This window comes from Mobula hypostoma, chromosome 4 (genome assembly GCF_963921235.1).
Source record: "Mobula hypostoma chromosome 4, sMobHyp1.1, whole genome shotgun sequence".
Taxonomy (NCBI): domain Eukaryota; kingdom Metazoa; phylum Chordata; class Chondrichthyes; order Myliobatiformes; family Myliobatidae; genus Mobula; species Mobula hypostoma.
In genome coordinates, this window is record NC_086100.1 from 163,853,333 (window position 1) to 163,865,812 (window position 12,480).

The following is a 12,480-nucleotide window of genomic DNA, read 5'->3' on the forward strand; positions in this document are numbered from 1 at the left end:
CTTAGAGTTCATGGAAGACAAATACATTAGAAATACAGTGTTCCCTTCAACTTTAGACCACCAAGATGAGCTTTGCCCGTATTTCTCCGATTCCTAATGCTTCTTTTCCTCCTCTCTGCATGTTACCTACCTGTAACTCATCTCTCCTCAGTCTGCCAATGTAACCCCCATCCACGCTCTCTGTCACTCTGTAGGTTTGACTGTTCCAACACAATCCTGGATTATTTCCTGCATTCTCATTCAGAGAAGAATCAAGTCATACAGCTGGGCAGTTAGGCCCTTTAGCCTACTCGATCCACACGCATTAATCCCTTTTACCAGCCTCTGGTTCATAGCTTTCTATGTCTTGCTGATTAGCATGCTTGTCTAGATACATTCTAAAAGTTTGTTGCCACCACTCACTCTGGTAGTGCGTTTCCACTTTGTAGCCACACTCTGGCAGACCTCCTTCAAACCCCCTCTATTCTTGGTAAATAAAGTGAGACAAAACTCTGCTATTTTGTACGAGCCCACCCCAGTCTTGTTGATTCACTAATCTGCATCATCCCGATACTCGGCCGTAAGACGTAAGAGCAGAAGGTGTTCATTTGGCTCATTGAGTCTGCTCTATTATTCAATCATTTCCTTAACCCTGTTCTCCCACTTTCTTCCCATTAACTTTAGCCCTCCTCACCCCCACCACCAGTTAAAAACCTTTCAATTTCTACCTTAAATTCAACCAATCAATTCACCCTCCTCGGACTGAAGAAATTCCTGCCCATCCCCTGTATTGGCAACATTCCATGTCCACTCTATCCGGGCCTTTCGGTTATTGTGCTCTATATCCAGACTTTTCAATAGTTTATGCCACACCTTATTCTTAAAGTGCGCATGTGCTTTAAAATGCTCTCACGTTTCTGTTCCACCCTACCCCTGCCATCTTCTCCAGGCATAGAATCCTCCTGGATCTCTGTCCATCTCCATGTCTGGCTTCTGGAATATCCTTGAATTCAGTCACTTTTGGTAGCCTTCCCTTCAGCTGGAAAGGTCTTAAACTGAAGTTCCCTCACTAAACATTTCCACCTATCCCTCCTCATTGGCGATAATTCTTAAACCTCCTCTTGTCAAAGTTTTCAATTGTTTTTTGAATAGCTGCTTATGTGATTTGGTGTCAATTTTTATTTGCTAAGGGATGAGGTATATTACTAAATAGTGGGCTTTTATTATGGAGTTATACAGCATGGAAACAGGCCTTTTTGCACAACTGGTATATGCCAACCAAGATGCCCTCCTAAGCTATCCCTTTTTGCCACATTTAGCCCATATTTTCCTATCCATGTACCTGTCTGAATATCTTGTAACTGTTGTACCTACCTCAACCACTTCCTCTTGCAGCTCATTCCATATGTAGTATGTTCTACCCTCCGTGTGGGAAAGTTGCCCCTCTCATCGTAAATGTATGACCTTTAGTTCTCTAGGTCTTGAATCCCCAATCCAGAGAAAAAGACCGTACATTCAACCTATCTCTGCCCTCATGATTTTTGTACATCTATAAGATCAAAAACTTGAGCTCGGACTCTATTTAATAAAGTCCTAGTCTGTTGAACCTCTCCTTGAAGTTCAATCCCTTGAGCCTTGGAAACATCCTGATAAATATTTTCTTCATTCTTTTGGGCTTAATGGCATCTTTCCTATACCAGAATGACCAAAACTGAATACAATACTCCTAGGCATGAATGTTATAAATATTAACATTCCATAGGCACTCTGACAAATAAGTGATAGGGGTAATTTAATGCAGTCTTAGTTGAACAAATGCCCAGGTACTATGTAAGAACATAAATAAGTAGCAGCTGGAGCAGACCACTCTGCCTCTCAAATTCTTCCCCACCATCCTATATGATCATGGCTGAGCTACACGGTTTAGAACTTCCCAGATACTATTTTGTACTCCGAACATTTCCACCATTTGTGAAAGCAGAAGGAATGGAAGAAGCAAGATTGAAAGGCATCACAATAATCAACAAGACTTCATCTTCCTTTGTTTAACACAAAATTTGTCCTTTAATGTACAGTATTGGCTGGAGGTTATAAATTTGTGTTTGAAATCAACATCAACTTTTCAGTTAAGTATCAACCTGTTAACAAGTGCCTTGTTTTCTGTGTCCCAGGTCTGTTGTACAAATTTAGAAGGCCAGACCTTCTTCTCGAAGAAGGACAAGCTATTGTGCAAGAAGCATGCTCACACAGTGAACGTCTAAACTGGACAAGGAGCTGTAAAGCAGAGGAATAAAGAGAACATTTGGAAGAGTCGAAGACACGCAAATAATTTGTTTCATTTTTCTTCTTCTAAAAGACAGTCAACCCATAATTAATTTTTGGGTTAAAAGGGGGAACAAATTGGTGTAAGGTGTTTGAATATCTTTTGGTTTGGGGCTCTACTTAGATCCTTTGATTTAAAAAAAATACCTAGTGTTATGGTCACATTTTGGAGTGATATTGGAATACCTACCTGAAATATTATTCAGAATCTTTTATTGAGTTGTTACGTAACAGCTGTTAAAAAGAGCAAGGTTTCTTAAAAGGCACAGGACTCAAAACATTTGGCTGCATGCTTGAATAATAATTTATCTAATGATGTGGTAATTTAGGTGATGTGATCACAGTACAAGTCTAGTTGACCATTAACTTACCATTATTTGTGGAAAATCAAGCAGAATCCCAGTTTTTTTTTGCAGATTTGGAGTTGATTCTGCCCCTTTTTACAATAAGATCTCCATGTTTAAGGTCCTTAACTTAATTGAGTTTATTTCTGTAAGAAATGTTAATTCCAACTTTGAATATATTTTAGCCAAGGTATTGTGGACATATGCAAAGCAAGAAAAAGAATCAGGGCAATTTTAATTCTCGATTGGTCTCTTTCAAATTTCAATAGCTTTGTATTTTAAGACCTAAAAGCAACTCTGTGCTGACCCTTTAGAGATTTAGCATCCAGTGGCTAATCAGCAGAATCAAGTATTAATGGTGATGTCAAGTAAGGCTTAGTTTTATGAATTATAATTGGGAAAGCAAGTCAAAATGATAAACCCGTTGGATTCATTCTTTATCACAAACTGGAACATCGTGTTACGTGATCCAATGACAGAAATTAACTTTTTTTCTGTATCTTCTGGACTATTTTTATTGTTAGTGTACTAAGTATTAAATTTTCTATCACTTTTGACTGCAGGTCCAAACATACGTAAAAAGTAAAGTTTATTTTTCATCTGAGTATGATTCATATTGATTTCAAATATTGGGAGCCAGGATCAAAATTCTTTCAGGTGAAAGGGAATGTCTTATTATTCTCTCTAGAATTTTTCTTGGGGATGAGGGAAAAGGTTATCTACCATACTTCATATCTATAATAGGCTTTTGCCATTTCTTGTGAAGTTATGTACTGAAGCATGTCAGACTGAACTCAGTGGCACTACAGAAATAGGGAAATAACCAACTGAACACTTTTTAAACTATGACTTGTTCATTTCTGAGAAATGATACATGGTATAAATAGGAGAGATCTCTGCTACCAGTTGGATGCTGTCTTGCTTACTTTGGTCCGTCCATACATTTTTAATCACTCCACTTTTTCAAGAGTGTACAACCCTGTCACTAATGGCCTTTGGTTTATATTTGATTGCGTATGCTCTGTGCTGAATTGAAAGTGTACAACTTGCGTATTTACTTAAGCCCTATCACCCCTACTGGGGAGTAGGCTGCTGACAGTGGCTTGTCCTCTGATCCTGTTGTCTTGGGTCAATCTTTCACTTTGTCTCCATGCTTAGTGCATCTTCTTGGTGTGCCCTTCCTCTTCCAGGGATGAAGTCGTTGGAGCTTCTGTTGGCATTTCTGTAGTACTGAGTTCTTACAGGATGGAGTTGCTAGCCCCATGCCCGTCCCTCCTCCTTTTGCAGCCAGGCTTTGAACTGTCCATAGCAGAGTTGGAAGTCAACTAACTAAATGCTTTGTTATGAAATAAAGCTGGACATCTGGGGGCCTTAGTTTTGCTCTGTACTTGAAATTATGCAATTGAATTGCGTTGCAGAGAGAAGATTTTTCCAAAGCATTCTTTTGATCAGCTGGCCTTCAGCTTCATTCAGTCCTGATGGAGCACACCCAGGAAGTAGCAGAATCACGTGGGTCAATAGGACTGGCTGTAGTCTGCACTGCAGCTCTGCATTTGAACTTAAAAATTGTTCCTTCCTGATTAATTCCCACTGTCTCTCAATGCTCTGGTTCTGCTTGCTTAGCAACGCAGTGTATAATGGTGGGAATGAGGCAGGGAACCCAACCACACTGATGCCTTTGTTCAAGTGTGGAGGCCATATATCATGCTCATTCGGTAGTTAATTCTGTTATGTATTTTTGGGAGGTATGTATATGTTCCAACACATACCTATCAAACCAGTTCAAGGAATGTCGCATGGTATAGTTATTTTATTTCCAACTCAGCTAGTTTGCATTTTTAAACAGAGTATATTAAATATTCTGTGGATGCTTGGCAAGTTTTGTGAAAATTCTGAAGAATCCAGGAAGTGGCTTAGTCCACTTTTGTAGCTTAAGAGAAACTTAACCACACATTGGACTTCTTACATTTTCGGTTAATTTTGGATGGATAAATCTCACAGCAGTGATAGTGGCTGGTTTAGATGTCTTGACTAATATTTATAATGAACAGAGCAGTAAGGAACCATAGCAATTAGATTAAAACTTACCCTCTGTCACAGTGGTAAATTTGGCATGGGTTTTTGACTTGATGTAACATTGTCTATTGAGATGGCCATGTCTGAGAGGGAGAATGAAGCACACACATAAGGTTTTGGTATCACTGTTGCAATGAAGTGCCACCATAATTTGTAAAAATCAGCAGTCTCACTTCCTCGAGGTTTTCAATGGTAAGCAGTACGTTTTGAGCTGCGAATAATCGGCAAAGGAAATAGGCAAGTTAATAACCAAAGCAAATTTCATTAAAATATGTCTGGAACCCCTTTTGAAAATGACTATCATGGCACTGATTTGAGTAAACGTGTGTGTGAACATTTGCACTATTTTGCCCTCAGTGATGTATCACCATCTCTCGAAGCCAGAGGGCATCAGTGGAGAATCATCATGAATTTCAGTGAAGGACAGAGCATGATAGTTAGAATATTGTATAATTTGAGAGACGTTTTATACTGATCAACTACTGATCAGTTCTTTTTAGAACACCTGTAAAGAAAGAAAAGAATTAGGACTTTGGTGGGGCAGGTAAAAGGAAATTGTACGGATAGCCCCAGGATTTCCTCACCATTCCCCCCCCCCATTGGAACAGTTCATTGAACAGCAAGCATAGTTTGTAAGTGGGTTTGTTTTAGTTTGCACCAGGGACCTGATGGACTTGTACTGTGCTTGGGGAGAACTGTTTAATTTTACTGCTGCGTCACAGCTACTGGTCAGAGCACTTACAATCCGTCTTATGGTTCGTTCCTAAATGAGCCAAAAGCTTTTTTTTAAGACCACAGAATACTGCATATGTCAGTCCTCTTGCTGCTTTTCCTCAGTGCTTCCATCACTGTCAGTACTTCAACAAAAGCTAGAGGTGCTCCAATTCGAACTGTTTGTATAGCTTTCAAATGTATTTGAAAATATTCTAAGGCTTTGATATGTAAGAGCTTAAAATTAAATCACTAAACAGTATAAGCAACCCTGCTTGGATTTAACCAGTTTTAAACAGATGTACAAGGTTTACACGTATGCATGGCTATTTTCTATATATGTATGTTGAGAAGACTAGAGCTGAAATGTTTGATTGCTGATATGCTTCCATGAACAAGAGATTGACTGAAGCAAAAACATAATGAACAGATGGTTTCTCTTTAATAAATCTGGTCTGTCATTCTTTAAAATCATATTTTGCATCTGAGTTCTCTTCTTTGATCTTCGTACCATCAGCATTGGCCGTCATCAGCCACTCGTGCAGTTCAGGAACATCCAATACAGTTAGTGGTGGGTCAGCTTCTTCAGCGTTTCAGTCCTCATAATGGGTGGGTTCTCACACTGCTGTTAACCAGGGGCTCAACACTGATTAAAGAACACTGACGTATTTCCAAGATAGGATAGAGGCTGATAGTCCTATCTAACAAATACTCTTTCCCGAAGTAGGGAAGAACATATTGAAGAATTGTTGGTAGGTTGCTTCTCTGATCTAGTAATAATCATGGCAAAAGACTCTTCAGCCCATTGAGTAAATGCTGACCATCAAGCATACATCATACAAATCTCATTTTATTTTCTCCACATTTCCATCAATTCCATCTGAATTCTATCACCCTTCTACACCGAGGACAATTTACAATGGAGTAATTATAGCCTACTTATCCATTTTTGGGATACGGGAGGAAATCCATGCATACGCAGAGAATGTGCAAAGTCCACACAGTAGCACAGGGTGCCCGGATTGAATTCATGTTTTAGTATATTTAAGGCAGTCATTCTACTAGTTGCATTACTGTGTCACCTATTCAAACCTAGCATCAAACAGCTTTAGGTTATAAAGAAATACAAACACAAATTGACTGCCACAATATTGCAAGTGTGGTAGCCAGTTAGTGCATAGCAACAATGTTCTGAAGGAGCTTTTGCGGGCCAAGCAGCATCTTTCGGGGAATAGGAATTAATCGAAACATTAAAGAAGGACTGAGAATGAAGAGCGGAAATAGGTGAGATGGGTGATTAGTGAACTGAGGAAGAGCATCACAAGCTCCCACAATCGAGGAAAGACCTGCACCTGTTTCCTGTGAGACTGCGGATGGCGTGAGTGAGGGAGGTGTTTTCTAGCACATGATGTGCATCATATTGAATGGAGAAGAATAAAATATACAAAACGTTCTGCACTGATGTGTGAAAATCCTGGAAGAATGATATCCTCCCTCAGCAGGAACACTGGAATCTGGGGTTCCCAGTGTGAATTGTTCACCCATTTGAGGCCTATGCCATTTCTTATAATAGTATCTACACTGCAATATTGTATCAGCAATGCTGTCTCATAAGCTAGATGTGAGCAAATTTTGCTGCTGCACTCCCTACAGCCTCTGTGCATAACTGTAATACACACAGGAACAAGATGCATCTCCCATTGTTAACTCTTAATTACGAGAAGATTTACTTTTGAAATGAGAGCCCATAGCTGTCACCAATGTTTCACCCATTCAGGAGGGGAATGAGGAGAGGTGGGGTATGAGGAAAGTGCAAAGTTCGGTAAGTTAGTTGGAGGCAGGTTTGAATGGATGAATAGTGGAGGCTTTCTAACTGGTTGCATCACAGCCTGGTATGGAGGCTCCAGTGTACTGGATCACAATGAGCTGCAGAGGGTTGTAGGCTTAGCCACTTCCATGATGTGCACAACCCTCCCCTCACACCATCAAAGGCAGCATCCACCATTAAGGACCCTTGCCATCTGAGATACACCATCTTCTCATTACTACCATTGGGAGAAGGTACAGGAGCCAAAAGACCCACACTCAATGTTTCAGAAAGAGCTTCTTCCCCTCTGCTATCAGATTTCTGAAGAGTCATGATTGTCATCATCTTTTGCACAATTTTATAGTGATTCTTATGTCTTTGCAGTGTTGCTGCAAGACAATAAATTTCACATAAAAAACACAAAATAGTCTGCAGATGCTGGGGTCAAAGCAACACAACACGCTGGAGGAACTCAGCAGGTCAGGCAGCATCCGTGGAAAAGATCGGTCGACGTTTCGGGCGTCCTGACGAAGGGTTCCGGACCGAAACGTCGACCGATCTTTTCCAGGGATGCTGCCCAACCTGCTGAGTTCCTCCAGCGTGTTGTGGAAATTTCACATCAAATAAGTCAGTGTTAATAAACCTGATTCTGAATCTGGGGTTTAGAATTGCAGAGATGTTCCATACGATAACAATGATTCAAATGATTGATGGGGCAATTCCTTTGGAAGTTTCAATGAGATGATACCCTTCAGACCAAACTATTGGCTGGTTCATAAAACAAACGGCTGAAAGGTCAGGCAGCACCTGTGGAGAGAAATAGATATTGACAATTTGGGTTGAGACCCTTGGATTGGACTCAGCTGGGTCTAGATCAAGGGCCTCAACCAGAAACATGAACTGCTCTTTCCCTCCACAGATGTTGCCTGACCCACTGAGTCCTTCAAGCAGCTTCATTATTGCTGCAGATTCCAGTCCCTTGTGTCTCTTGCTTCAGAATGATCTCATGCAATTATAGCGTTCGGTAAATGAAACTGATTTATAAGATCTGCAGTGCCAACAATGAGAGCAACTGGTACATCACTTAAGATGTGATCAGTAATCCATTCAATGCAGCAGCTACATATCCTTGATCAATTTCACTAGCTCCCTCCATCTTCTCAGTTGAGGGGAAAGATGGAGGATGATCTGTTTCTGTCCCAGTTCGGTGGGTCCTGAAGTGACTGCTGTAGTAGGTGTCTAGCAGGATGGGCATGGGTAGTTTGGGAAGCGGTGAACTCCTACTGCCATTTTTACAGTCATAAAGTCCAACAGCATAGAAACAGACCCTTTGGACGATTGAGTCTGCAATCTGACACCATGGACATTCATTCCCATTTGTTTATTCTTCCTCCAGTTTATTCGACTCCCTAAAATTCCATTATTCACCGACACACTTTGGGCATTTGACAGTGTTAAAGAATCTGAATTTTCCAAATGTAGCCTCACCATTGTCTTGTACGGTGTCCAGTTAACCTACCAACCAGCCTACCTTGCAATATGGAAGGGAACGGGAATACTGGGAGGAAACTCATGAGGCCACAGAGAACCAGCACACAGACAGGTTGAGCATTGGTCACTGGAGCTGTGTGGTAACAGCTCTACAACCTGCATCCCTCTGCTGCTCTATCTGTGTCACTGTACTCGGCCTTTCTGCCAAACAAACAGACTCCATGTTCCTATAGTAACACACACAAGCTGCTGGGGGAACCCAGTAGGTCAGGCAGCATCAATGGAGAGGAATAGAGAGTTGACATTTCGGGCCGAGACCCTTCACCAGGGCACTGCCATCAAGTTGTTTAAAAAAAAACCCTAATTCTACCCCAGACTATAGTTCCATCATCTTCTTCTAATGTTATTATGTTGATGAGGATGTTGCATTTTTTTCCCCAAGGAGTTTTTTGAGAATGCCCTTCAACTATTTATCTTGCGCTCCTGTGAACCACCTTACAGTGAAGCTTAGAACAGATCGGTTATCTGGTGAATCTGCTGCTGGGCATGTAAACAATAGGGGTACACATTGAAGCTGGCTGATCACTGGAGTCTTAGTACCAAGGTTTGGAGGCATGTGATGTGGGTTGCCTTGGTGGTTCTGAGGGATTTCAAGAGACAGCTGTTATCCAGTGTGAAAAATATAAGCAATATGCTCACAGCTTTAAGGATTGTGAAGAAAGGAATATAGCTGCAAAGTAAGGGGTTGGGTGTTCTAACTGAAGATAGCAGAAATGTACCCTTCGTGAGGTTAGTTCTGGACTTCAAGTTATCAAGTTCAGGTTTATTGTCATGGATATACATACAGAGGGTATAAATGCCATGAACATTTGCTTTATGCAGCAGCATAGTACATGACAAACAAATTACATGGGTTCCACAGCATCTATGGAGGGAAATAAACAGTAAATGTTTTGGGGCAAGATCCTTCATCTGCACCAGATGGGCAAATGGGGTGAGCTTGGTGGGCAACATGAACAAGGTGGACTGTAGTGCCTGCTTCTGTGCTGTGTTACTCTATAACTTCCCGATTATGGAACTTTGTGTCAGATAAACATCAGTGTAAATATTGTGTAGAGTTTCGATTTGCAGTCTTTCCAGGAATGTCTCCAATTGAACTCTAGTTTGCATGAGTTTTGTTTTGCATGTGTCATGTGTGTTTAACTTGGTTTCTTGCCACCCTCACCCCCCCCAGTCCAGAGAACATACTATTCCCGTTTCTTCCATCATTCCTATAGCTTCAAAAGCCCCACCTGCAACCTACTCAAGGACTATTCAGCCCTTCAGTGCTATACATTCCTTTGAGTCTCGACTGTTCCTTTGCCTCGGCGTAGTTACCCCTCAGCCTCTTCCTCCATCACGGGCATCCGCTGTTCAACCCCCCCACCAGCTCCAGATTATTTTTAAATAACTAATTGTAAGTTCCCCATAATAAAAAAAACAAGAATTGTTGGGAACCACGCCACAGGTTAGGTGGCATTTATGAAAACAGAAACAGTTAATGCGTGTCTGGGACCCTTTATCAGAATAACCATCATGTTATTGCCGCCTAATATCATTTTGATTGCAGATTGCAGAGGCGAATTGGTAAAGGGGGCTTCATTTGATTTGAGCAGTATTGCACTGTTGCCGAAGATTGCCGAGGTGATGAGAGTCGAGAGAGGTGTTGCCTTAGTGTTTCCGGTGATTGCCGAAGTGTTTCGGCGCCTCCCGGTGCCGGAGATTGCCGAAGTTGCGCCTGCTGCTCAGCGCCCGAAGCCTGGAGCACGGAGCCGGGTCTCGTCTGTCAGTCACAGGAGAAAGCTCAGAAGGAGCAACGGGGGGAGCTTTTAACTCATCAATGCAACAAGCCTCCCGCGATTCAGACGAAGCGGAGCAAAAACGTTGTGTCTTCAATACCGTCAGAAAATAATTTCAAAGTGTAGAAGACTGACTTGCGGTGAGTGCAAAATACGGGGAGCAGTGTGGAGTTTGCAACGTGAAAGTACCTGAAACATGTCAAAAAGTAAAACGAAGCGCTGACATTCTGCGGTCCTGCCAAATAGCATTAATTAATAATTGCAAAGGTACCATTTTTATTTTTAAAGCACCACTATAAAATTAACAGCAGTGAAATTGCTGTGATTATTATCTTGCATTCAGAATCTGTAGTAAATAACACAATTGATTATAGACGCTGGTTTTAGTTCTGTTGAATTAAAGTTTGATTATTTGAAACCCTTGCAACCTGAGGCGATAAAAGAAATGTTTTAAGGAAATATTTCAGCTAAAGATGCTGTACATATACAAAATGTGAAGCCAATCTTTTTTGCTGAAATCGCCAATAGGAAGTATTTTAAGTTCCATGGAAAACATAAGGTAAAGAGCATGTACGGTATAACTCCATTCACTCACGAGGGCGATATTCAGCTCTGGTTGGTTGAATTGTTGGTGGTTTTCTTATGAGAATCTGACTTTCAGCGCTTTTGATGGAACATTGGAGCGACTACAATCGATATCAACTATAATCTTCTTTAATGAATTAAAATGTTGTGCAAGTTAAAACTACACAGTAATGCTCAGTTTGATTCATTTGGAAAATTGTCCCGGATATTTATTTTATCCCCTGGAATGTGTTCTTTCGTCAATTTATCAGTGCGTTAATCGTGCAAAGTGGTTTACAAGTACAGAAAGTATAAAATGTTTTATTCCCATGAAGGAATGAGATGGACAGATACTGACCATGTGGGTAGATCTGTGACCTGAGCTAATGAAGTGAATGATAATCTGCATTTTAATTTAAAAAGTTTGTACGTGTCGACTCGGACTGTACTTCTCTCAGGGTAGAAATGTCAAAAACTAAAAGACATGCATTTAAAGTAAGAGTGGAAAAGTTTAGTGGGGATGGGGGAGCAAAGTTATTCTATACTGAGAATAGTAAGTGCTGGTAATGGTAGGAGCATATACATATGATAGTAGTATTTAAAAGGCTTTTGGATACATTAATATGCATGGAATGGAGGGATATAGAACATATGAGAGAAGAGATTTGGATTAATTTAGTTTAATTTAGATTTAATATATAGTACTTGTTTTGTACCTCATCTATTTAATATATATATATACGTATGTACAGTGTAATTTATACACTTTTTTTCTTTCTATGTTATCATGTATTGTATTGAACTGCTGCTGCTAAGTTAACAAATTTCATAACACATGCTGTTGATAATAAACCCGATTTTGATTCATCTTGCTTGGCACATATATTGTGGGCCGAGTGGCCTTTTCCTGTGTTTTATTTTCTTTAACAGCCAGATTTTTGTAATTCCTTGCTGAATCCTAACTTTGTCTGCCAGTTCACAATATCGACCATGATCTGGCTCCTTTAATGCAACCAATAGTAGCTTGTGTGTGGAAGTTAGTCTGTGAAAAATATGGAAAGGCTTAAGCACTGTTAGGAAAATAGCTGCTGCTAAGTTTGCACATTCATATTGCCGTAATATGTAAAATGTTCGAAGAAGGTTGCAATTGCTTGTATTGCATCCTTTAAAAATACAGCATTTTGGGAGTGGTTAAAAGAAATAAGAGTTGTGAATAACCCATTGTTCAGCCTCTGGATAAACTAGCATTTCAGGAATAATTTATTACTGCAGATCATTTTGAATGTGCTAATTTAAAAAAAACAAAGAAATAATATATGGCGTGAACAATTCCTTAGTACATACAGGT

General features: G+C 40.4%; 2 protein-coding genes across 8 annotated transcripts in view; both read left to right on the forward strand.

Moving 5' to 3' along the window:
- The window catches only part of LOC134345730 (PDZ and LIM domain protein 5-like), a 268,407-nt gene extending 262,969 nt beyond the window's left edge, over window positions 1-5,438 (forward strand). For all 5 annotated transcript variants that reach the window (XM_063046860.1, XM_063046864.1, XM_063046865.1 and 2 more), the window contains one exon: window positions 2,151-5,438. In XM_063046860.1, the coding sequence (XP_062902930.1) occupies window positions 2,151-2,240 (90 nt within the window). In that variant the 3' untranslated portion in view covers window positions 2,241-5,438. The remainder of the gene's footprint in view (window positions 1-2,150) is intronic.
- Window positions 5,439-10,550: 5,112 nt separating this feature from the next.
- Window positions 10,551-12,480, forward strand: part of bmpr1ba (bone morphogenetic protein receptor, type IBa) — a 602,440-nt gene continuing 600,510 nt past the window's right edge. For all 3 annotated transcript variants that reach the window (XM_063046872.1, XM_063046868.1, XM_063046873.1), the window contains exon 1: window positions 10,551-10,708. The gene's annotated coding sequence lies outside the window, so the exon portion shown is untranslated. The remainder of the gene's footprint in view (window positions 10,709-12,480) is intronic.